Source organism: Saccharomyces eubayanus, chromosome I (assembly GCF_001298625.1).
Source record: "Saccharomyces eubayanus strain FM1318 chromosome I, whole genome shotgun sequence".
Classification (NCBI taxonomy): domain Eukaryota; kingdom Fungi; phylum Ascomycota; class Saccharomycetes; order Saccharomycetales; family Saccharomycetaceae; genus Saccharomyces; species Saccharomyces eubayanus.
In genome coordinates this window covers 107130-132258 of record NC_030976.1, presented here as the reverse complement: position 1 = coordinate 132258, position 25129 = coordinate 107130, and the positions used below count along the sequence as shown (strand labels likewise).

At 38.5% G+C, this 25129-nt stretch overlaps 12 protein-coding genes and 1 non-coding gene across 13 annotated transcripts; 6 read left to right on the top strand and 7 right to left on the bottom strand.

The window, feature by feature from the left end:
* Positions 1-202: 202 nt before the first annotated feature.
* RFA1 (replication factor A subunit protein RFA1) lies at positions 203-2068 on the top strand (the record flags this gene model as incomplete). The annotated part of the gene is made up of 1 exon (XM_018363318.1): positions 203-2068. The coding sequence occupies one exon, from the start codon at positions 203-205 to the stop codon at positions 2066-2068; it is 1866 nt and encodes a 621-aa protein (XP_018224110.1).
* Positions 2069-2626: 558 nt separating this feature from the next.
* Positions 2627-3913, bottom strand: SWD1 (COMPASS subunit protein SWD1; the record flags this gene model as incomplete). Its single annotated transcript, XM_018363317.1, has 1 exon — positions 2627-3913. One exon carries the CDS (start codon positions 3911-3913, stop codon positions 2627-2629), a length of 1287 nt encoding a protein of 428 aa, XP_018224109.1.
* Positions 3914-4190: 277 nt separating this feature from the next.
* Positions 4191-4850, top strand: ERP1 (Erp1p; the record flags this gene model as incomplete). The annotated part of the gene is made up of 1 exon (XM_018363316.1): positions 4191-4850. One exon carries the CDS (start codon positions 4191-4193, stop codon positions 4848-4850), a length of 660 nt encoding a protein of 219 aa, XP_018224108.1.
* Positions 4851-5037: 187 nt separating this feature from the next.
* On the bottom strand, positions 5038-6666 carry NUP60 (FG-nucleoporin NUP60; the record flags this gene model as incomplete). Its single annotated transcript, XM_018363315.1, has 1 exon — positions 5038-6666. One exon carries the CDS (start codon positions 6664-6666, stop codon positions 5038-5040), a length of 1629 nt encoding a protein of 542 aa, XP_018224107.1.
* Positions 6667-7580: 914 nt separating this feature from the next.
* On the top strand, positions 7581-11162 carry TFC3 (transcription factor TFIIIC subunit TFC3; the record flags this gene model as incomplete). The annotated part of the gene is made up of 2 exons (XM_018363314.1): positions 7581-7650; positions 7744-11162. The coding sequence occupies 2 exons, from the start codon at positions 7581-7583 to the stop codon at positions 11160-11162; spliced, it is 3489 nt and encodes a 1162-aa protein (XP_018224106.1).
* Positions 11163-11252: 90 nt separating this feature from the next.
* VPS8 (CORVET complex membrane-binding subunit VPS8) lies at positions 11253-15071 on the bottom strand (the record flags this gene model as incomplete). The annotated part of the gene is made up of 1 exon (XM_018363313.1): positions 11253-15071. One exon carries the CDS (start codon positions 15069-15071, stop codon positions 11253-11255), a length of 3819 nt encoding a protein of 1272 aa, XP_018224105.1.
* Positions 15072-15606: 535 nt separating this feature from the next.
* On the bottom strand, positions 15607-16577 carry EFB1 (translation elongation factor 1 subunit beta; the record flags this gene model as incomplete). Its single annotated transcript, XM_018363312.1, has 2 exons — positions 15607-16153; positions 16498-16577. 2 exons carry the CDS (start codon positions 16575-16577, stop codon positions 15607-15609), a joined length of 627 nt encoding a protein of 208 aa, XP_018224104.1.
* A 744-nt stretch (positions 16578-17321) lies between these two features.
* On the top strand, positions 17322-19259 carry SSA1 (Hsp70 family ATPase SSA1; the record flags this gene model as incomplete). The annotated part of the gene is made up of 1 exon (XM_018363311.1): positions 17322-19259. One exon carries the CDS (start codon positions 17322-17324, stop codon positions 19257-19259), a length of 1938 nt encoding a protein of 645 aa, XP_018224103.1.
* A 258-nt stretch (positions 19260-19517) lies between these two features.
* DI49_0054 lies at positions 19518-19622 on the bottom strand. The gene is made up of 2 exons: positions 19586-19622; positions 19518-19554 (listed from the first exon to the last, which is right to left on the bottom strand). It is a non-coding gene; the product is annotated as a tRNA-Pro (tRNA).
* Positions 19623-20906: 1284 nt separating this feature from the next.
* On the top strand, positions 20907-21554 carry ERP2 (Erp2p; the record flags this gene model as incomplete). Its single annotated transcript, XM_018363310.1, has 1 exon — positions 20907-21554. One exon carries the CDS (start codon positions 20907-20909, stop codon positions 21552-21554), a length of 648 nt encoding a protein of 215 aa, XP_018224102.1.
* Positions 21555-21738: 184 nt separating this feature from the next.
* FUN14 (Fun14p) lies at positions 21739-22344 on the bottom strand (the record flags this gene model as incomplete). The annotated part of the gene is made up of 1 exon (XM_018363309.1): positions 21739-22344. One exon carries the CDS (start codon positions 22342-22344, stop codon positions 21739-21741), a length of 606 nt encoding a protein of 201 aa, XP_018224101.1.
* Positions 22345-22619: 275 nt separating this feature from the next.
* Positions 22620-23399, bottom strand: SPO7 (Nem1-Spo7 phosphatase regulatory subunit SPO7; the record flags this gene model as incomplete). The annotated part of the gene is made up of 1 exon (XM_018363308.1): positions 22620-23399. One exon carries the CDS (start codon positions 23397-23399, stop codon positions 22620-22622), a length of 780 nt encoding a protein of 259 aa, XP_018224100.1.
* A 183-nt stretch (positions 23400-23582) lies between these two features.
* MDM10 (Mdm10p) lies at positions 23583-25064 on the top strand (the record flags this gene model as incomplete). Its single annotated transcript, XM_018363307.1, has 1 exon — positions 23583-25064. One exon carries the CDS (start codon positions 23583-23585, stop codon positions 25062-25064), a length of 1482 nt encoding a protein of 493 aa, XP_018224099.1.
* Positions 25065-25129: the final 65 nt, after the last annotated feature.

Sequence of the window (25129 nt, the reverse complement as noted above, 5' to 3'; positions counted from 1 at the left end):
AGAGACATCTCTTTGGTCGGAAAAAAATCACGCGTCAAATTTGGGCGAAGCGATTAAAGACGCGTGAATACTAACATAAATCAAGATTTGAACAAACATTATTTCCTCCACTTCTTACCATCGAGCAGAAGAACGGCTAGTCACTCTCCATCTTATCACAGACGTGAAAGCAGCAAGCAAAACAGAAATATATCTACAACAAATGAGCAGCATTCAACTTTCGAAGGGAGACTTCCACAGCATCTTCACCAACAAGCAGAGGTACGATAATCCTACCGGTGGCGTTTACCAGGTTTACAATACCAGGAAGTCAGATGGTGCCAATAGCAACAGAAAGAACCTGATCATGATTTCAGACGGTGTCTACCACATGAAGGCTCTTTTGAGAAACCAGGCCGCGTCCAAATTCCAGTCGATGGAGCTACAAAGGGGCGATATGATTCGCGTGATAGTTGCTGAACCTGCTATTGTCAGAGAAAGGAAAAAGTACGTTCTTTTGGTTGATGATTTTGAGCTAATCCAATCCCGTGCAGAAATGGTCAACCAGGCCAGTACATTTTTAGATAATTACTTCTCGGAGCATTCAAATGAAACCTTAAAGGATGAAGATATAACCGATAACGGCAATGCCGCTAACCAAGCAAACGCCGGCAATGCCGGAGTTCCAGATATGCTCCATTCAAACTCAAACCTAAATGCTAACGACAAAAAGTTCTCCAACGAAAGCTCTGGCTCTCAAAAATCCAAACCGATTTTTGCCATTGAACAATTGTCTCCATACCAAAACGTTTGGACGATCAAGGCAAGAGTTTCCTACAAGGGAGAAATCAAGACCTGGCACAATCAAAGAGGTGATGGGAAATTGTTCAATGTCAATTTTCTAGACACCTCTGGGGAAATCAGAGCCACTGCTTTCAACGACTTCGCTACCAAGTTTAACGAAATTTTGCAAGAGGGCAAAGTATACTACGTTTCAAAGGCAAAGCTGCAACCAGCTAAGCCTCAGTTTACCAACTTGACTCATCCTTATGAGCTCAATTTGGATAGAGACACCGTCGTCGAAGAATGTTTTGACGAAAGCAATGTTCCAAAGACCCATTTCAACTTCATCAAATTAGATGCTATCCAAAACCAAGAGGTAAACTCCAACGTGGATGTTCTGGGCATTATCCAAACTATCAACCCACATTTCGAACTAACTTCCAGAGCTGGAAAAAAATTTGATCGTCGCGATATCACAATTGTCGACGATTCTGGGTTTTCTATCTCAGTCGGTCTGTGGAATCAGCAAGCCCTTGACTTCAACCTCCCCGAAGGTTCTGTTGCCGCCATCAAAGGTGTTCGAGTAACAGATTTTGGCGGAAAGTCTTTATCTATGGGGTTTTCAAGTACTTTAATTCCCAATCCAGAAATTCCTGAAGCGTATGCTCTAAAGGGGTGGTACGATTCTAAGGGACGTAATGCCAACTTCATCACTTTAAAGCAAGAACCCGGGATGGGCGGTCAATCAGCTGCTGGCTTAACGAAATTTATTGCTCAACGTATAAACATTGCTAGGGCTCAAGCCGAAAACTTGGGAAGAAGTGAAAAAGGTGATTTTTTCAGTGTTAAGGCTGCTATTAGTTTCTTGAAGGTCGACAATTTTGCATATCCTGCCTGTTCCAATGAAAACTGTAACAAGAAAGTCTTGGAACAACCTGATGGTACTTGGAGATGTGAGAAATGTGATACCAACAATGCAAGCCCTAATTGGAGGTACATATTGACAATCTCAATCATTGACGAAACTAACCAACTATGGCTAACTTTGTTCGATGACCAAGCTAAACAATTGCTTGGAGTTGACGCTAATGGTTTAATGTCTTTGAAGGAGGAGGATCCCAATGAATTTACGAAAATTACCCAAAGCATCCAAATGAACGAATATGACTTTAGGATCAGAGCACGCGAAGATACATACAACGATCAAAGCAGAATCAGATATACTGTTGCCAACCTACACAGTTTGAATCACAAGGCTGAAGCTGATTATTTGGCAGACGAGTTATCCAAGGCTTTGTTGGCTTAAAGAGCATTGGATAAACCAAGCAATATTTAGTCTATGTAACATATAAAAATGTAAGAAAAAAAAATTCAGATTTCTATTCCCCATTCCACCAAAAGACAATGACCGACTCAACAACACCATGGACGTATAGCTAATTATACAATCATCAACTATGTTGAAATAGAATACGAAAATTAAAAGAACAGGGAATTAGACTAAGAAACATTATCGTGAGAATTTATGCAAAAGTGAGCAGGTACTCTGAAAGAAAACTTAATGATAGTGTGATACTACATCTAAGTATTCAACATCTTTCATGCTCTAACTTCTAATACACGGAGCATGTTAATTAGAACTATCTACGCCTATTATGAAATGCCATCCGCGATATTGTTTCTATCAGTATGGCCATGCCACGATCTTCTCTTTTCGTGACACTAAAAGAAAGCGAAAACATGTAATAACCTCTATAACGAGCAACAAATAAAATCGCGAATAATGAGAATCGTAACTTAAACAGGCCCGATCAATGGCATAGGCTACCTTTAAGCTCACTAATATTGAAGGGGCAAGTTGAAATCAACCTGACGATGACTGCATTTTTATGATCCGTATATAATCGGTGGGAATTGTGAACCGCTCCACAAGTAAATTATTACCTCTGACATCATACTGTTCTCTTGTTCGAAGATCTATAACTATTTCTTCCTCCTTTTCCAGCCCCTGCTGCTGCTCAGCTTCATCGACTTCGTCGAACTCATCTTCTTTCTCCAAATAATCCACATTTTCCTCTACTTCTTCAAAGTCTGGCGCTAAAGCGCTCCATTTTGGAGGTACAACAACGGACCACATATACACATTCCCAGATTCAAAACCGTTACTCACGATACTCATGCTATAGAAGTCCCAAGTGATATCTATCAGCTCCTCTTCTACACCTTCTAAAACTCTCACTAACGTTCCGCTTGTGGTTTCCCAGATGTATAGTTCATGAGCAGAAGAACCATGGGTAGAAGCAACTAAGTATTCGGCTGAGTTATTACTGAAGAGGATACAGTTCCACTGCAACTTGTTAATTACATCCTGGTACTTGTGCTCTAAAATTAGCTCTACGGTGGAGGTTTCGTTATTAACATGTATTTCATACTGCCTTATTGTTCTATCTGAAGAGTTAATAGCCAATCTCCCACCGTCTTGCGAAATTATTACGTGTTTGATATTCGAGCTCGTGATTTTGAGAGAATGAATACATTCCGATTGAGAGATAGAATGAAATTTATAGAAGTTTAACCAACCTTTCGATGTCCCAGTAATAATGATATCTTGATGTTTAGTATGCACAGTGCATACAAGAACATATCCATGATCGGGTGTTGAGCTCAATGATGTCTCCTCAGATTTACTGAGAAGGCTTGCCACCGGATCGTTACTAAAATCTATAACATATGCGTCTGATTCCTCAAATACTGTAGCAACACAGAGCCAGTTCTTAGCGTCCAGCCATTGGCACCCCCAAATTGGAGAATCAAAGCTAATTTCCTTCAATGGCTTACTTGGTAGAGAAAGATCCCAAAGTTTTATGAACCAATCTCTGGAGCTTGTAAGCAAAAAACGGCCATCTGGAGACCATGCGATAGAAGTAATCGGTCTCACATGTGCCCCCAGCATATTCCCTGGGACACAGATAGGCCGGAATGTATCCATGTCGTAAATAACAAGTGCTCCATTGGCACAACCTAGGGCCAGGTAGTCACCACAAGGACTGTACTGGAGACATTCAGTCCGTAAAGGGTTCTCAATTGTATGTGTGAGCTTTTCAGGATGTTCCTTAAGAACAGCAAATGGATCCTGTAAAAGGATATTCATAGTCAAAAGATTGTAGCCAAAAGCGTTACGTAGGTGGAACAACTCACTTGTGATTTACCGGCTACTGCATTAATGAAGAATCAGTATGATCATTGCCTACTATACTACGTACTATATTTTCGTACGTGATTTCTTCCTTTACCGTGAAAAAAAACAATCGCGTAATAAGCTGGGAAAAAAAACACATCAGCAAAAAAACGTACATACAGATCCTGTTTTGTCCTCTCATTACTTCTCAAAGAGATTGTTTAAGAGCGCTCAATCCATCTAAGAAACCATGCTTTTAACTGCCCTATTGCAGATTTTTGCCTGCTGCCTAGTCTTGCCAGCTCAAGTTTCTGCGTTCTATTTTTATACCACTGGTGCTGAGCGTAAATGTTTCCATAAGGAATTATCGAGAGGTACCTTGTTTCAAGGAACATATAAAGCACAAATATATGACGACGACTTGAAGGGATACAGAGATGCTGGTGCGCAAGATTTCGGTGTCGTAATCGATATTGAAGAAACATTTGACGACGACCATTTAGTTGTTCATCAAAAGGGTTCGGCAAGTGGTGATTACACTTTCATTGCACTAGAATCAGGTGAACATAAGGTTTGCATCCAGCCCGAAGCTGGCGGTTGGTTGATTAAGGCTAAAACCAAGATTGAAGTTAATTTCCAAGTTGGTACAGATGAAAAATTAGACTCTAAGGGGAAAACCACTATTGACATCTTGCATGCCAAAGTTAACGTTTTGAACTCCAAGATCAGTGAAGTCAGAAGAGAGCAGCAATTGATGAGAGATCGTGAAGCTACCTTCAGAGATGCGTCAGAATCCGTAAATTCTCGTGCTATGTGGTGGATTGTAATTCAATTGATTGTCCTTACAGTTACCTGCGGCTGGCAAATGAAACACTTGGGTAAATTTTTCGTTAAACAAAAGATTTTATGAAGAGACGTAAATTATTATATATCTAACTATGTATTTATAGTTTGCAAGTGCTGTTTCAGTTATATCTTTCTTTCCTAAAAAAGGAAAATAAACTACATACTGACCGATTCGTCTTGAAATAGTATTTTACACAAGCTTACATATGGAGCTGGATTATATAGTGATTATAGCATATAGGGAATTCTCATCAAAAAGTATAAAGAGATTTAAAGGCCTCAACTTTATTTTCATCAACTGAACCATTTCCTAGTGATTTAGACGTCACAGGAACGTTGAAATCAAATTCCTGCAGTTCTTTCATTAAAATGTCTTTCCCTATTGTGCTCTGAGTAGTTTCAAGCTCGCCGCCTTTTTGTTGTGGAAAATTTAATGGTGGCATCTTTTGAACGCTGTTGAAAACGAAGCTATTCGATACATTTTTTTGAGGTGTTACTGAAAAGTTTGGTTCTATCGGAGAAGACTCTACCTTGGCCATTTCAGCTTTTGGCTTTTCAAATAATGGGTTTGTCTGTAACTTGGTAAAAACGAACTCTTTGGCTAGCGGAGGTGGGGCATTCTCACTTTTTTGCTCACCATTAGAAGGTTCCTCTTTTTTTGCACCATTGAAAGAAAAGCTAAATGTGGAAGATGGAGCTTTAGCGGCAGCCTCTTTCTTTTCGGGAGATGTTTCGGCTACTACAACGTTTGAGCGTAAGGACGAAGATCTCGCAGGCTTATATTTAGTAAATGTGTCCTTATTTGGTGCAGGTGGTGCGATTTTGGTATTGTTAGATTGGTTTACTAATTCTTCACTTTGTTCAAGAGCCTTTTCAGATGATAAAGCTTTAACTGAGGATTCTTGACTCTTTTCTTGGCCTGTTACAAAATTTGAGGACCCCTTCTTATGTTTGCGTATTTGGCTTACGTATGATGAGTATGGATTGGCAAGTTGTGAAGCAGGGTTATTCTTCTTAATATCTTTTTCGTCTAGTAGAGAAACCAATGCTGCTGCAGTGTTACTTATTTTCTTGGTAGGAGCTGGCTTTGAGACGCCAGCTCTGGCTGATCTTACMGATGCTATGCTTTGAACAGATGTATTTGCTGTGCATGTATCGGGCATCTTTTTTGCTGCGCTGTACCGATAAACGGTGGTTTTGTATGGTGAAGGGAGACTAGAATAGTTAAAGCTATATTTTCTTGAGCCAATGCTTCCTAAAGTTGTATTCATTGAGGCATTCGAAACGGCTGAAGAATCATATTTTGGATTGAAAGTCGGTGTATTAGATATGTTGATTGGCGTACTTCCTGATTCTTTCAAAACTAGCGATTGATCGACATTACTATTTTCCGATAATTTCTGTTCTCTTTCGGGAGCAATCATTGATTTGTTTGATCTTTGTAACAATGACATCACACCTTCCATTTCAATCTCTGATAAAGGTTCATTACCTTTTCTACTAAAGAAATTTGCGAGTTTGGCGTTAGAGACGTTGGATTCATCGGTTTCATCACAGAGTTCCTCCTTATTTCCAAGGCAACTTCTACCCTCTTGCAGAGTAGTGGCTGCCTCAGAACGGTGGAAACTAGAATCTGATAATGCGTCTGGTTGAAAATATCCTCCTGGTATACTGGTGACTCTTCTTCCAGAAAGCTTATTGCCGACTCTTTCATTAGTAACTTTACTTTCTGAATTTACTTTGGTTGGATCGATTTGAGTGAAAAAAGTTTTTATTTTGGATAGAAGCCCTGGTTTATTACGTGCATTGCTGATAACTTGTTTTCGGTACGGAGCCATACGTATATTTGAACTGGTTCTTCTGGATGATTTTCGATGCATCGAGTATCTAGTATACAGTATGTGCTGAGTAGTTTAGTTGGGCTATTAACGGACTAAGAGTTGTTGTCATAAACATACACTTTAGTTGTAAATGAAGTCCTGGCTTCTTGCACATTTTGAAAAAAATGTTCCAAAAAAAAACTAAAAAAACAGAATACAAGATTCCCGAAAAACAGAAATTAGCTCGAAGGAAAAACCAAATTGATGTAGTAGAAAAAGCCAAACTTGTTAGCATTGTATACCTTCTTGCAAGCTTACAGCCCGGATTCTACATGGTACAGGTGAACCGAATGCTATCTTGGCTTTTCCGTTTTAATATTTTTTAATCCTCTTCACTATTTTGTAGAAGAACTTAAGCGATATTGCCAATGAGACAGTTTTGAGCATGTGGCGAGACAGTGCAGCTTAACACCATGAATCAAACATGTTCAGGGCTCCTCCTCTTCTTTCTCGCAGTCTAAAATCTGGATAAATTTACTCTTTCGACGCGTTGATAATTATCTCTGAAAAGAATATATTTTTATTGTTCGGAAATCTCAAACATAAAAATATAACAAATTAATTTATTTATAACGCAAATATATATATTAAAATATTAAAAAGATATTAGTATATTTTGAATACTTGTCATGTGACATTGTTTTTTAGGCTATTTTGTCCTGCCTGGTCTATTATATTCAACATCTCATAGTTTTACGTTTGTAAAAGGCTGTATAATTAACTTCACAGCACTTATAATAACTGTTTTCTAATCCCCCATTTGGTGCACAATTGCGGTTGCTTTTTCCTTTACATTATTGAAGTGCGCTTCAAATCGCGAAGTTAAAAATATACAATTAATAACAAGGAACTTTTGTTGTTGTAGAACAAAAAGAGGTAGACTGTTGATTGAAGCAAACAAAAGCCCAGGTAATATGGGTTCGTCGATTTATCCTGACGAATTGGTGAAAATAGTCTCTGACGAAATTGCTTCAAACAAAGGAAGTATGTATACTCCTCATCTCCGCTATATCGCTTCCCCCATTCGAGAAGCACGTTGTGTGCAAGAAAGCCTTTACTAACAATAATTCATCATAGGGATCACATTAAACCACTTATGGGATATTGCTCGTAAACATTTTGACTTAGCCGATGATAAGGTTAAACACTTTGTGCTCTCATGCATAATGATGAAAAAGGACATCGAAGTGTACTGTGATAATGCTATGGTTTCCAAAAATGTGCAAGATATTATAAGCGATACTGATCAGTCGTACTCAGTTGGAATCACTGAGGATAGCTTATGGACATTATTAACTGGGTACACTAAAAAGGAATCAACTATTGGAAATTCAGCATTTGAGCTTCTTCTTGAAGTCGCCAAAGCAGGAGAAAAAGGGATCAACACGATGGATCTCGCCCAAGTGACTGGCCAAGATCCTAGAAGTGTGACCGGCCGTATCAAAAAAATAAACCACTTGCTTACCAGTTCACAATTGATTTACAAGGGTCATGTAGTGAAATTGTTAAAACTGAAAAAGTTCAATCACGACAAGGGCGATGATAATCCCTATATTAACATCAGAGATCACTTGGCGACAATTGTTGAAGTAGTAAAGAGATCCAAAAATGGTATCCGCCAAATAATTGACCTGAAGCGTGAACTTAAATTTGATAAAGAGAAGAGACTATCTAAAGCATTTATTGCTGCTATTGCATGGTTGGACGAAAAGGAGTATTTAAAGAAAGTGCTTGTGGTGTCCCCAAAAAACCCTGCTATAAAAATCAGATGTGTGAAATACGTGAAAGACATTCCAGATTCTAAAGGCTCTCCCACCTTTGAGTACGACAGTAATAGTGCAGACGAGGATTCTATATCAGACAACAAGGCAGGCCTGGAAGATGAGGACTCCGTCGAAGGATTAGACAATTTCAACGCGACTGATTTATTACAAAATCAAGGTCTAGTCATGGAAGATAGTGAGAATGCTGAAAAAAATAGAATTCTTCTAAATCGATTCTTTCCATTACAGAATCAGACATATGACATTGCAGACAAGTCCGGTCTTAAAGGAATTTCAACCATGGATGTCGTTAATCGGATTACAGGGAAAGAATTCCAGCGAGCTTTTACAAAATCAAGTGAATATTACTTAGAAAGCCTAGATAAGCAGAAGCAAAATACAGGGGATTTCAGGCTTTTCCGTATATACGATTTCGAGGGAAAGAAGAAGTTTTTCAGGCTATTTACAGCTCAAAACTTTCAAAAATTAACAAACGCAAAAGACGAAATCTCTGTTGCAAAAGGATTTGATGAACTAGGTAAGTCTGATTTGGACTTGAAGACCCTTAACGAAGATAATTTTGTTGCACTCAATAATACGGTTAGATTCACCAAGAACAATGAACAGCAAGATGTATTCTTCTGGCACGGTGACTTGAAGATTCCACCAACTTTGAAAAAAATTCCGAATAAGAATAAGCGTAAGAGACAGGTTAAGGAAAATACTAATAATGCTGTTGCTGAAAACAGCAACAAGGTTTCGGCACCCAAAAGAATCAAGATCGAGCAGCATCTCGGCACCAAGCATGACGTGACAGGTACTGAAGATGATTCAAGCTCTAACAGAAAGGGCTTTATAAAAGGCAAGGTGGTCAATTTCGGCGGCTTTTCAGCCGGTTCTTTGCGTTCGCTGCAAAGGCAGAGAGCCATCTTGAAAGTGATGGATGCAATCGGTGGGGTCGCGTATTTGAGGGAGCAATTTTACGAAGGCGTTTCCAAATATATGGGTTCTCCAACCACGTTAGATAAAAAGACTGTCCGAGGAGATGTCGATTTAATGGTAGAAAATAATAAATTAGGTGCAAGAACAGAGCCAATATCAGGGCGAAGAATTATTTTTCTGCCTAGCATTGGAGAGGATGTTATTCAAAGCTATATTTTGAGGGAGAAAGATAGCAAAAAAGCAACCTTTACTGATGTTATCCATGATACAGATATATACTTTTTCGACCAAACAGAAAAAAATAGATTCCATAGAGGTAAGAAGTCAGTTGAGAGGATTCGGAAGTTCCAGAACCGCCAAAAAAATGCTAAATCTAATGTTATAAACGAGGCTGCTGCTCCTAAGAGAGGTACGTTAGCCATTGCATCAGATGATAACCGTAAAAGCAAAGACAGAAAGTTATCAGCGAGAAAAACGCCATTGGTCACTGTAACCAATAAGGTAATCAAGACCATATATCACGCCGGCACTAAAGAAGGTGTTCAGGCCCTAATCAGGGCTGTTGTTATTACTAAAAGTATTAAAAACGAAATAGGGTGGGACGAGATAACGAAACTATTTCCCAATAACTCCCTAGATAATCTGAAAAAGAAATGGACAGCTCGCAGAGTGAGAATGGGCCATAGTGGTTGGAGAGCTTATGTAGACAAGTGGAAAAAAATGCTTGTTATAGCAATTAAAGGTGAAAAGATTTTGCTGAAGGATGTAGAGGAACTAGATCTTTCTAAACTGCTCGGCGTTTGGGACTCCTTTGATGAGAAAGAGGTGAAGAGATCGCTTTACCTTTATAAGAGCTATGAAGAGAATAGGAAAAAATTCACTTTGATTCGTGACGATATATCGGTGCATTCTAACAATGATCTTGCTATGTCGTCTATGATTCAAAGAGAGATATCTTCTTTGAAGAAAACTTACACAATAACGGTTTCTGATTTTGGTCCCGAAGACACCACTAAGATCCGAAGTGACGATTACATCCGTACAGTGATTCGATCAATTTTAATTGATAATTCTTCAACTGCTAGAAATGAAATAGAAGTTTTGAAAGATGTCGAAAAGGAATCAATAGATAATGTCATTATGGACATGGCTAAGGAAAAGCAGGTCTATCTCCATGGTTCTAGACTTGAATGTACAAATACACTACCGGAAGTTTTAGAAAGTAAAGGGAATTACAAAGACTTCGAAGTTGCTTTAAAATATAGGACTAAGTTTAATGAGTTGCTGGAAGCTGGAAATGGTATCGTCATCGATCAAGAACCGTCTGACATATCTTCCTGGATATTGATTGATCTAATTTCTAACGACCTATTAAATATAGATATAATACCAATGATAAGGAATGTTCGGCCATTAACTTATACTTCGAGAAGATTTGAAATCAGAACGCTTACCCCCACTTTGATTACATATGCTAAATCTCAAGCAAAACTAAACACACCGAAGAAATCGATTGTCAAGATTCCACTCGGCAAACCATTTTCCCGTTTATGGGTGGACGGTTCTGGTGCCATTAGGCCAAAAATATGGAAGCAGGTTGTTACTATGGTCGTCAATGAAGTGAAGTTTCATCCAGGAATAACATTAAATAGGTTACAAGTTAAATGCCGTGACGTACTTTCGCTCGATGAAATATCAGAAATATGTGACTGGCTTTCAAAAAGACAAGTATTGATGAACATGAAATATGGTGGTTTCTGGGTAGATCATAGTTGGTATTCTATATTTTAATTTATGTAACTAATGATATGTGTTTTTACTTTTATGTGATAAAACTTGTATTAAAAATGATCTACAAAAAAAAAAGGTAATATTATTCACTCACTTTGAATCAGACTTAGTATCACAAATCAAACAAGTATATTCGTTAGGCTTTTGGGCTAGGTTTTCGAGACAAGTCTGGTGAAAACCGTGATGACATTTAAATATGACAAGCGGCGTTTCGAGATCTAAACTAATCATATCCCGATGGCGCTGCACCTTTTCCCAAACTAGAAAAAGTAGTGGGTCCAGACCGGCGCCCCATATTATTTTCCCACAGACTTCGCAATCATCATTGTGTATAGACCAACCTTCATTAAGAAATTTCCTATAAAGTTGAACAAGATCCTGCGAAGAGTCTTCTATTATTTTTTGGAGTAACTCAGAGAGCGATCTCTCCAATTTATAGGTAGTGAAGACATTCAATAATAATTGCTTCAAGTCTTGAACTTTCATCAGTATGACATCCTGGWGTTCAAGAACGAAAGACATTATTTCCCAAAACTCGCCCCCCGAATTTTTTTGAGAGGAACTTTTGGATCTAACCAGTCCCAAAAATGCTTCTTGCAACAATTCATTGCACAAATTTTTCTTGTCATCATGTTTAGAGTAGTTCCCGTATAAAGTAATCAGGAAAGTAATCAAGAATATCCAACAGGACTTTTTCTCAGTAGCAGCGGAATTACAATCATCAATTGCCTTCCTCAAATAATCAGATAAGACATTAATGTTTGTTTCTCCTTCATTGAGGCACTGTTCAATACATTCCAGTAAGTCTTTGACTGCTAAGTTGAACTCTAGTAAGCGTTCATGAATTACAGCTGCAGCTTCAAAATTAGAGTTTTGGGTTACCAAGTCGAGGATATGTAAGCTCTCACCGTTGTTGAGATCTAACCTATTTAACCATGATATGATTTCCTTTTTGCCCTTATACTTACAGTTCAACTCGATGTATAAACTCCTCAAACGCTTGTCGGTTTTATTGCTGATATTTGACGTAGAAAACAGCTTATCTAAGTATCTTTGCTGAGTTTCTTCAGTCTCTACTTTCAAAATTTCTTGATGGAGGCTAAAGTCAAAGTCTGAAAATATCGCCACGCATTTTTCGATACCGACTCTTGAAAGAAGAAGTTCGAAGTTATTTTCAATAACACCAACTACTTTACTGTATTCCAAGCTTGCAGGTGGACATTTCTTGAGTATATATTCGGTTATGGATAGAATGTCAGTATTATATTCCTTTTCAACATTATCGGTTTCTAAAAGGAGCAAAAGCGCGTTGGAATATTTGTTTTCACTCTTATAAAGATGAAAAAGGACTTTATTGAACTTTCTTTCCTTTAATTCCAATATAAAATTTTCAGTGGTCTTTGAATGATAGTAAGGCAGAAGAGACTCTAAAGCTAGTTGCGAGATTTCAAATGTACCTTCGGCTTTTGAAGAGCATATAGTGTTAACGACGCAGTCTAGTGCTTGATTGGATAATTTAATGAATTGAGGATATTTTGATATACTGGTTGCAATGAAAATAGCAACAAGTACTTTCACATCATCAGAATGTTCTGAGGTTCTTATAACATCCATTAGCAAGTCGATAATATATTGCCTACTGACGGACTCAGTTTCTTCGGTTGGTTTCATCATGTCATTATCGTCATTGAATAAGGAGGCTTCGAATACTTCATTAAGCATTGCTAAAAATCTGTTGGGATTAAATTTTAACAAAAGGTTAAAATAGGGAAATGCGGGTTCTTCTTCCGGATTTTCACATATATAGAGTTTCTGGTCGCTGTTCAATGGCCATTCTACTGAGTAACCACTAAAAACAAACTTGGACAGTTCTTTTTGTATTTGAATACATTTACTACTAGGAGATATGAACAGGTTCTGTGGATACTGTCTGCCAGTAAGAATATACGTCAGATAGTCAAAGACAGCCGTCTCAGGAGGTGCTTGAGGTCCACTAAAGATAATACATTTTTCGTTCTGGTTGGATATTCTGTATATCAAGTCCACCAGCGGGGTTTGGTAATCATCAAATATTTTGTTCCAGATGTATATTAGCAGGTCAAACAAATTATAGTGCTGGCACAACTTGACTGCTAGATCAACATCTAGGGTAACGGGATCTAGCACAATAATCAAATCTTCAATAACTTTTATGTTTTCTTCCTTGGCGTAATAATCAATTACAGATTTGAAAAGAACCGGGGAGATTGACGTAATAGAACCTTGAGCAACAATGTTTGCTACAACTTCAAAATATACCGCAGTGTCTTTGGGTTCAAAAAATTCCAGAGCTTGCTCCAAAAAGACGTTCAGGGAAGGAATTGAATCTGATTTTATGGGAAATCGTTGAAAAACACGAACGACAACCATTAATAGCTGGTAAACTCTATCGTAGTCTGCACTGTCTTTTTTTATTAGAAATCTTAAAGCCGCCAGAGACAAATTATAAAATGGTTCCATAAGTTGCTTAGTTCTTTCTTCTGGGCTTTCGTATAGCTTTAACAGACTGGCCAATGGACAATAAGGCTGTAAAAGAGATTCTATAAATTCTAATGCGCCCAAATAATCACCTTTTAATATTCGTCTTAAAGTAATGTCCGACCAAGAAACAAATTTGCCAATCTTGAACGAGTAGTTTGTTAACAAGTAAAAACTTCTTCTGCTTATCACAAAGTATTTATTAGGAGGGATGATTAAATCGTGAATTAAAAAATCTAGTCTTAGTAAGACCTTGAAATCGTTTTGAGGATCCAGTACTAAAAATTGATGAGATATGGTTAAGACACCCAAAAGAAACTGATCAATCCATTGAATAGATAATATAGATTCCGGAAACTCAGAAGAATGCTGAATGGATTGAACATTCAGGTCAGATAAAGACACAGAAATAACGGAAATTTTATTATTTACAGAATATGCGACTCTGGAAGAGTTATATGTCCATGAAATGGAACTATTCACCACCAGGGAATGTCGTATTGAGGATTCAATTGGTTCTTGACATACTAAAGAAACATGCGGGGATAATGAAAGAAGGGCAAAATGGGTATTTGTGAGTACACTTAACAAATTAGTGGAGTATTTGTCCTTTGTTATTAGGGGAGACAGCCGCGATCTTATTAATCTTTCATTGTGGGAATTGAGGTCTAAAATTTTCCTGGAATTGTAAACTAATTGCCAGAATCCCCTTCTATAACCATTATAAAGCGATATCCTACCTGTTCTGTCACTGACTATGAGTGCAGTATGTCGAGTTCCGAAGAAATCTAAGCCCGTAATCTCTTTGCTTAGGTGGTCGTCGATATGTAAAATTGCCGGTATAGATGGGGTGGGGGTCATACCACTGGTGGGTTCATGAGCAGTTTTGACTCTATACCCCACGTTCAAATTCCAAACGCATATACTGCCACTCTCGTACGAGGCGGCCACATGAGTACCATCAGAACATACGACAATCGATTTTACTGGGCTTCTTATGGAATGGGCAGCAGGGTCCTCGGATAAGGTCGGTACTAGAATTGTTTGCAAATGCTCGTTGAAATTGAAAATCAGTACGGATCCTCTAGAAGTACCCATTAAAAAATATGTGGTTGTGGGATATAAACAAGTGGGTCCTCCATAGGCACCCAGAATGGAATATACATGAGTCAAAGTCGTCCATGAGACTACAGATTCAGAACCTTGTGATATTGCAGTTGCCACCCCTTTAGGCCCCTCATCGTCCCCCGGTTGTGATGCTGGAAATGCGGTGTTGGATGCCAATTTTTCACTCAAGTGAGTATACGATCTGAATTCTAAAAAACTCTTTTGGGTGTCATTGATGGTATCGATGCTGGATCTGCTATCATGATCAAGGCCGTTTTGTTCCATGATATATGGAGGTGTGCTCGCAGGTTAATCGGTCCTTACTTACTAAGCTATTGTGTTTACCGTACCTTTTTATCACTACACTTATCTACACAGGTTTACCATGATCGAGAGGTTCCCTTTTTTTTTTTTTTCTTCAAGAATCTTCAATTTTAATGCCATGGGCTTTCTTTGCCCATAATTAGCTACAAATCATGAGATTTTTTTTTAATGGTGAGTAAGCTGTAGAGAACTCCTTACACCGCATATTTTGCAAGAGAATAAATATATAAGAATATGAAGAAGATTATACAACATGAATATTCCCGGAATAAATTCAATTAATAAACACGATTCTTTATATAGTGGTTACACAAATTAGTAAGAGCATCTCGCGTGCAGTCGAAAAAAATTCATCATTCAAAATTTCAGTTCTTGTAGCCTAAAACCTGAGGTATTATTTCGTTTTTTTCATTTATTTGTTAATCTTTACAATGTTGTTGATGTTGTTGTTGTTGATGTTGTTGCTAGTTTATAAAAAGTTTATAGAAAAAGCTTCTTATAATTTTTGCATAGCAGCAATATCGGTAGATTGGACGTGGTCTTCATCTTCTTCGATGTTAGTTTGCAAGTCTTCCAAAGAAACCTTGTCATCTTCGACAACACAGTTAATTTGCAACTTCTTGATACCGAAACCAATTGGGATGAATTGGTGAGCACCCCAGGTCAAACCTTCCATGGTGATAGCCTTGACGGTGGCGACCATTTCTTCCAAATCGGTTTCATCGTCCCATGGCTTGACGTCCAAAGTGACGATAGACTTGGCAGCTGGCTTAGCTGGCTTAGCAGCCTTCTTAGCGTTGTATGCAGCGATTCTTTCAGCCTTTAACTTTTCAGCGGCAGCGTCAGCTTCTTCGTCGTCGGAACCGAATAGATCGACATCATCGTCATCTTCTTCTTCAGCAGCGGCGGCGGAGCCAGAGGCAGCTGGGAAAGATTCGAATTCATCAGCCTTGGAAGCAATGTGGTTGAACCATCTGGAGAATTCTGGGTAAGCAGATTGGAAAGCCTTGAAAGCGGCAACGTCAGCTTGAGAGGCAGCAGTACTATTTTTAAAAAAACAAAATGTTTTTGCTTGTTAGTATGAATGCTTCCTTACGAAAAAAGATAAGGCTTTGCGTCTTTTTCTCTAAAGGAAGGAAAACAGATAACTACTAATGATACGTTGCTTTGTGCTATCGTCAGATACTGTGATAGTCAACCACATCTCTTTTGTCACTCATATCGGGGGTCTTACTTCCCATCATAAACACGGACCAAAGAATTAAATTCATCATTCACATAAGCGGAAAACGTAATCATTACCAGTTATCTTTCCTTCGCATGAAATCATACGGAAAAAAAAAGAGAAAAGCAACAATCTATAAAATAAAGCTAAATCGGAACATACCCTTCAACGTATGACTTGTCAGCCAAAGAAGCGTTTAATTGTTTCAAAGTTTCAATCTTAGAGAAATCGGTGAATGCCATTGTGTGTGTGTATATATTCGGTTGGACTATTCAAAAAATCTGGAAGAAAAGGATCATAAGATGAAGAAGCGTAAGACGAAGATGAAGAGTGGAAGAAATAAAAGAGGCCACTAAATATAGTGGCTAACCTTAAACTATTTATTTACTCAGAGACGACAATGTGAAAATTTTTTTTCCGTCAAACGCTAGATTTTGGACGAAATATTGCGTTGTGCATCGATTTCTACCGCGTTCTTTCACCTGCAGGTGCCGAGCCCTAAGAAAAAAAAAAGATTTGGTGAAAATTGGTGAAAAAACCAGATCAGGAAAAAGAAACGGGGCACGTGTGCGTGGTGTCTGGATTCACTGATCACTCCAGACGGAAGATGTGTGGTTCTGTCTCTTGCTCGTTTTTCTCTCTTCTTTCTAGAATGTTCTAGAAAGAAAAAGAAAAGGTCAAGATATCAAGATTGCCATGTAGTTTTTCTCCAGATTTTAGTCGGAGAACGAATTATTATTCTTTTTCTAGAACGTTCCATCGGCGGCAAAAGGGAGACAAAGAGCTCAAAAGAAGGGGGCCATTTGGATTAGGTGATGGTTTCGAGAAACTCAACGTTATATAAGGGGCAGGTTCGTGCTGTTGTCGAGAATGAATTGAGTGCTAATTTTGTTTCAGTAATTATTTCTCCTTTGTGAAATAAGCACATCAAAAAAAAAAGTAATTTCGTATTACAAGAAACAAGAACCCAAATAACTAAATATAACATGTCAAAAGCTGTCGGTATTGATTTAGGTACTACATATTCGTGTGTTGCTCATTTTTCGAATGATCGTGTTGATATTATTGCCAACGACCAAGGTAACAGAACTACCCCATCTTTTGTTGCGTTCACAGACACTGAAAGACTGATCGGTGATGCCGCCAAGAACCAAGCTGCTATGAACCCTTCGAACACTGTGTTCGATGCCAAGCGTTTGATCGGTAGAAACTTCAACGACCCGGAAGTCCAGGGTGATATGAAGCATTTCCCATTCAAGCTGATCGATGTTGATGGTAAGCCACAAGTCCAGGTGGAATTCAAGGGTGAGACCAAGGATTTCACTCCAGAACAGATCTCCTCTATGATTTTAACTAAGATGAAGGAAACCGCAGAATCCTACTTGGGTGCTAAGGTCAATGACGCTGTCGTCACTGTCCCAGCTTACTTCAACGATTCTCAAAGACAAGCTACCAAGGATGCTGGTACCATTGCTGGTTTGAACGTCTTGCGTATCATTAACGAACCAACTGCCGCTGCCATCGCCTACGGTTTGGACAAGAAGGGTAAGGAAGAACACGTCTTGATTTTCGATCTAGGTGGTGGTACTTTCGATGTCTCTTTGTTGTCCATTGAAGACGGTATCTTCGAAGTTAAGGCTACCGCTGGTGACACTCATTTGGGTGGTGAAGATTTCGACAACAGATTGGTCAACCATTTCATCCAAGAATTCAAGAGAAAGAACAAGAAGGACTTGTCTACCAACCAAAGAGCTTTGAGAAGATTGAGAACCGCTTGTGAAAGAGCTAAGAGAACTTTGTCTTCTTCTGCTCAAACTTCCGTTGAAATTGACTCCTTGTTCGAAGGTGTTGACTTCTACACCTCCATTACCAGAGCCAGATTCGAAGAATTGTGTGCTGACTTATTCAGATCTACTTTGGACCCAGTCGAAAAGGTCTTGAGAGATGCTAAGTTGGACAAATCACAAGTCGATGAAATCGTCTTGGTTGGTGGTTCCACTAGAATTCCAAAGGTCCAAAAGTTGGTCACCGATTACTTTAACGGTAAGGAACCAAACAGATCTATCAACCCAGATGAAGCCGTTGCTTACGGTGCTGCTGTCCAAGCTGCTATCTTGACTGGTGATCAATCCTCTAAGACTCAAGATCTATTGTTGTTGGATGTTGCTCCATTATCCTTGGGTATCGAAACCGCTGGTGGTGTCATGACCAAGTTGATTCCAAGAAACTCTACTATCCCAACCAAGAAATCAGAAATCTTCTCTACTTACGCTGACAACCAACCAGGTGTCTTGATTCAAGTCTTTGAAGGTGAAAGAGCCAAGACGAAGGACAACAACTTGTTGGGTAAGTTCGAATTGAGTGGTATTCCACCAGCTCCAAGAGGTGTCCCACAAATCGAAGTTACTTTCGATGTCGACTCTAACGGTATCYTAAACGTYTCTGCYGTYGAAAAGGGTACYGGTAAGTCTARYAAGATTACCATYACCAACGACAAGGGTAGATTATCCAAGGAAGATATCGAAAGAATGGTTTCTGAAGCTGAAAAGTTYAAGGAAGAAGATGAAAAGGAAACTGAAAGAATCGCTTCCAAGAACCAATTGGAATCCATTGCTTACTCTTTGAAGAACACCATTTCTGAATCCGGTGACAAATTGGAACAAGCTGACAAGGACGCCGTCTCCAAGAAGGCCGAAGAAACCATTGCTTGGTTAGACAGCAACACCACTGCTACTAAGGAAGAATTCGATGACCAATTGAAGGAATTGCAAGACATTGCTAACCCAATCATGTCTAAGTTGTACCAAGCCGGCGGTGCTCCAGGTGCTGATGCTGGCGCAGGTGGTGCTCCAGGTGGCTTCCCAGGTGGTGCCCCTCCACCAGCTGCAGGTGCTGAAGGTCCAACTGTTGAAGAAGTTGATTAAGCAAGAAACTATGACTAGCTGAGCTGTGGCAACTGATATTAATGAAAATATTTTTAATGAACTGGGTTAATAAGAAAATTTTCACACGATTTTATTTTATATATATATATATACATGTAACATATATTCTACTCTATAGAGAAAGGAAATTTTTCGACTAAAAAAACAAACAAACTGTTGTTACTATTGATCACTTACTTCACTTAAAGAAGACATAGTTTTCCAGAAGTAGGAGAGGAAAAATTAAAAAAATATAACGGGGCGAGCTGGGAATTGAACCCAGGGCCTCTCGCATGCTTTGCATTTCTGTTGTTGAGCAGATAATTGCCCAAAGCGAGAATCATACCACTAGACCACACGCCCATGTTATTTGATGATAACGTCTATCTTGTGGACATACATGTCTACTAGAATAGTAACGACACTGCAACTTTAACTAGGATCCATGAATGAAAATGTGTTCGAATAGGTGACTTCGGACACACTTCTATTCATACGTGGTACAAAATCCGAAACAAGGATACTTGTGATGATATACTATCACTTAGATATTGTTTCATTATGAAACAGATATAACCAAATGTGGTGGTGATTAGTAAAGATAAAGATAAAGAATTTTGGTTGACCGAGACATACATATTGAGGGATGAGTTATACCTGACAACTTAATATCAATGTTTTAAATTATGTCTTTACCATTAAGTTTCAAATAACTAATCAGCGTTTTTTTATGTACCTCTCTTATATAAAGAAGAACTGGTTATTCTTAATTATTACCACTTACTAAACTACTAATTATGAACTGTTTTCGTTAAATGTAATGATCCCCCCTCTTTGTACACGCTATCATTCATTTACCCTATTACGATATCAATCCTTGCGCTTCAGCTTCCATTAATTTCGATGACAGTTCGAATATAATGTTACTCGTCTTGTAGTTTATGTCATCTTTTTACACCGTATATAATAGTAATAGATGGACGATAGTTGAAGCATCCTCCAGTAAAATAGGTATGTAAAGCACACCTTGATTGGCAATAGGAAACTCAATAGTACAGTCATAGTTCAGAACAAAATTATGAAGTATCAGCTACAGCTACTCTCGCTATATACTAGTTCACAGATCTTTAATTTTTTATCAAAGAATTACGTATTTGAACGCAAATTCGAAACCGCCTACTCTAACAGGATTTTTGCCAGAAGAAGACAACTATCGCCCATCTACTACTACTATAACAGAATAATACGTTCATATGGTGCTTGAACATGTCATAAATTACAAGACCAGTGAAACAAGATCCAGACTGTCGTAAAACTTAATGGGGGCTGAAATGCATTACAGTGTTAAATAAGAACGCAATCCCAAAAATTTACCACTCAGTTTTACAAGTCAATGGGATTTTATGTAAAAAAACCGACCGGTTTCTACAAAGTCGTTTGGTTACATTTCAATTATTTTTAGCGACGTGTCCCGAAACACGAAAAAACTAGGATTTGCCAAAACTTGCACTAATTAAAAATGAAAAAAATAATAGAATCTGCAGTAGTTCGATTTATTAACTTTAGGGATCGACACTACCGATTCTCATTAAGCGTTCAAACTAGGATAAGACCACTCGTGGAGCACGCTGACTGAAAAACAAAATCATGATTAAATCTTCAATTGCTCTACCTACTTTCTTCGTTGTTTTGATTTTGGCGTTGGTCAATTCGGTGCATGCATCTTCCGGTTATGCTCCAGTTGCTATCACTTTGCCTGCATTCAGCAAAGAATGCCTCTACTACGATATGGCTTCCGAAGACGACTCTCTGGCCGTGGGTTACCAAGTCCTGACTGGTGGTAATTTCGAGATCGATTTTGACATCACTGCTCCTGACGGATCTGTGATTACTAGCGAAAGGCAAAAGAAATATTCCGATTTCCTAGTAAAATCATTTGGCGTGGGCCAGTACAGCTTTTGCTTCTCCAATAACTACGGTACAGCTTTGAAAAAAGTCGAAATTACGTTAGAGATGGAGAAATCACTGACTGATGCATCCGCACCTGAAATGAACAATGATGATATTATTGCCAACAATGCTGTAGAGGAAATCGACAGAAACTTGAACAGGATAACCAAGGCCCTAAATTATTTGAGAGCTAGAGAATGGAGAAACATGTCTACCGTCAACTCGACCGAATCGAGATTGACATGGTTGTCTATACTGATTATGATCGTCGTCGTCGTTATAAGTGTTGCTCAAGTCCTACTCATCCAATTTCTCTTCACTGGTCGTCAAAAAAATTACGTCTAAAACTTTTTTCCACTTAAAAGAACATATATACCCGCAAAGTGAAGTACTTTCAAGTTTTATTTAAAGTAATTATTTCTTCTTCCTTAATCTTATGTAAATTTACTGTATAGGATAAATGAAATATCAAAAATAAAACCGAAAATTAAGAAGCGTGCACTGATTTGTCTCTGGCTGTCCACCAATCTTATTTATTGGCGTTTAAGCTTGACAGTACAAAACTCAATGTAAAGAAAACTTTAAAGCCCAAATATTCTGTACCTAATAACCCATCAATAAGCAATTTCTTCAAATCTACGTCCTTTAAAACAATAACGGATTTGATATTTTTCAAATTGATTCGAATCCACCCCTTATACCTTAACCATTCACAAAGTAGCATACTTGTGATACCCACATACATAAACAAAATAGATATCTTAGCCACTGTGACACCTAAAACTACACCAAACAATGATCCTAAAAACATCTGCTTGTTGCTACTTATTTTGTTCCTTCTCTCCTCTGTCATAGCCACATCATTGGCTACCTTGGGCTCCCAGGGTTCTAGAATGCTATCTTGCTTCGCAGCCCCACTCAAAGAATCATTGAATATCAACCTTGAAGGTTGGTAATTCATCAATAGCAGCCCACTAGCAGCGACACCAACAGTGGCTAGTCCAATAGAGCGGGTAAAGGGTACTCCCAGCTTAATACTAGTTTTAGACCTCCATAAGGGGAGGTTCTTAAACATGAACTTTCCAGCATTCAAATTACGAAACACCAGTTTATGCATATTAAAGGCTGAACTCATCCTTATACACACACTGCACGAATCTTTTCCTTTCTGTGTTTTCGACCTTTTCTGGGATGTGCTACGAGATCCTTGTTTAGCCAATTTCAACAACCCCTGGACTTTCTAATACTGTTGAAAACCTAATGTGAAATGACGGATTTGCAAAAATTTCACGACACAACAACTTTAGTTTCTGTAATATATAAAATAGAATATATATATGTATATATGTACATACAGGTTTACACAGGTGAATGTGACTACTTCTCCAAGGGAATGGCTCTCACATCATTTTACTCTGATTTGGGTCGGAGTTCATCCGCTTGTTTGCGTCTTCTTGCTCCTTCTCTGGCCCAGAACTCGTCTCTATAAATTTCCCAGCCTTCTCGAATCTCTGCACTGAATGCTCTGGGATTAAGTACAAGTTTTACGTCCACAGCTCCAATTCTCGGTTGGGATTGTATTGTGACACTTTTCCAAAATTTCACGATGGTGTTATCGTCTTTAAGCCACACAAATCTTTTTAAACAGTAAATGTTGCCATACGCAATGGTTCGACTCACAAACCTCACGGAATCTGTATATTTCTCGTCCCATGTAGACTGTACTTTAACCAGCTTTACATTGAATTGCCTAATCCCCTTATTAGTAGACGTGAAAAACCTTCTTGGAATTACAATGGTTCTTCTATATTGCCCACTGATGTGAAAAAGAACTACGGTAATGGAAATGAAAGCTAGAGTGAATTGCAAAATAACTCTGTGGAATCCCTTGATATAATCTGTAGTGAAGTACAATTCGTAAAAGGTGAACGCACCCACGCCGGCCATAGATGCTAGAAACAAAGTGAACTGCCATTTCAATACCTTTTGTTCATGAGCTTGCCGTCTTAGATCGTCCTCCATTATCAGCAAGTTTCTGAAGATCATTGATGCTGGGGAGATGTTACTAGAGTTCCGTGTATTCTTTGCACTAGATGTCTTACTGCCAGAACGTTTGCGAGGCCCGGATATCGCACTATCATTATCATCCTGGATGAAGTTCCCCACGACGCCTATGCTCTCTGGCTCCATGACCTCCTCTTTTAACTTTCCACTATCTTTCTTCTTTTTATGTCTAATCAATGGATTTCGCTAAATTTCGCATCTTTTCTTTTAGGAATAATTATTAATTAAATTACCTTGAGTTTATTGTTGAGTGAAGAAACCATGCACATATACATCTGAAAAACATTAAGAAGACAAACGCCTGCTTCGATGCTGCCCTATATGGAACAGGTGTTACGGGCATTCTATCAGAGTACCAATTGGAATACACAAAATAGTTACGAAGATATTACGGCTACTTCGAGAACATTATTGGACTTCCAAATTCCTTCTGCAATTCACTTGCAGATCTCCAACAAGTCTACTCCTAACACATTCAACTCTTTAGATTTCTCCACGAGGTCAAGGATAAATGGTTCCTTGAGTTATTTATATTCAGATGCACAGGATTTAGAGAAGTTTATGCGTAGCTCTACCGATATCCCATTACAAGATGCCACTGAAACATATAGACATTTACAACCGAATTTGCACTTCGGCAGCAATGGTAGCAACACCACGAAGATTGGCGAAGATGTAATCGAGGTTAATAAAAAAGCGTTGCATGATTCGAAATTTGTTAAGAAATCTCTTTATTACGGTAGAATGTACTATCCAAGCTCAGATTTGGAGGCAATGATAACAAAACGACTCACCCCGCAAACTCAATTCATGCTTAAGGGAGTCAGTAGTTTCAGAGAGAACTTAAACGTTTTAACATGCTATTTCCAAAGAGATTCTCATCGGAATCTACAAGAGTGGATTTTTTCTACCAGTGATTTATTATGCGGATATAGAGTATTGCACAATTTCCTTACAACGCCGTCCAAATTTAACACTTCATTGTACAACAATTCCTCGTTGTCTCTTGGAGCTGAATTTTGGTTGGGGTTGGTCAGTTTAAGTCCCGGTTGTTCCACAACTTTAAGATATTATACACACTCTACCAATACGGGACGGCCCTTAACTTTGACAGTTTCTTGGAACCCATTATTCGGACACATATCTTCCACGTATTCAGCCAAGACAGGAACAAACTCTACATTTTGTGCTAAATACGACTTCAATCTCTATTCCATTGAATCAAATCTTTCATTTGGTTGCGAGTTTTGGCAAAGGAAACATCTTTTACCTAAGAGCAACCACAATAAAAAGCTCAATGACGTACCAGAGCCGATGGCCCGTGACTCAGTGGGTGAGAGAGGGAATAAGAGAACGGCGGCGCTACTACATGAAAATGTACCGAACCTGAACTCGGTTGACAACAAAAATGTATCTTCATCGGATATACCAGATCATAAGCAAAAGTTATTGAATGACTTGACTTATGCATTTTCGTCATCTTTGAGAAAAATAGACGAAGAAAGATCCACTATTGAAAAATTCGATAACAAGATAAACAATTCCATCTTTACCGGTGTTTGGAAACTAAGTACGTCATTACGCGATAGGACTTTAAAGCTATTATGGGAAGGTAAATGGAGGGGGTTTTTGATATCTGCTGGGACAGAACTAGTATTTACTAAAGGTTCTGGAGGGGCTTTGCCCAACGGTGAGAAGAATGGTGGTGATGCAGTAGCGATACTTGATACAGAAAACAATATTCCGATTCTTCCCGCCAAATTTGGTATACAATTCCAATACTCCACATGATGAATGAAAAAATGTTTCTATAGTTAACTAAAAAAATAAATAATACAACGCTATATAATCATGAT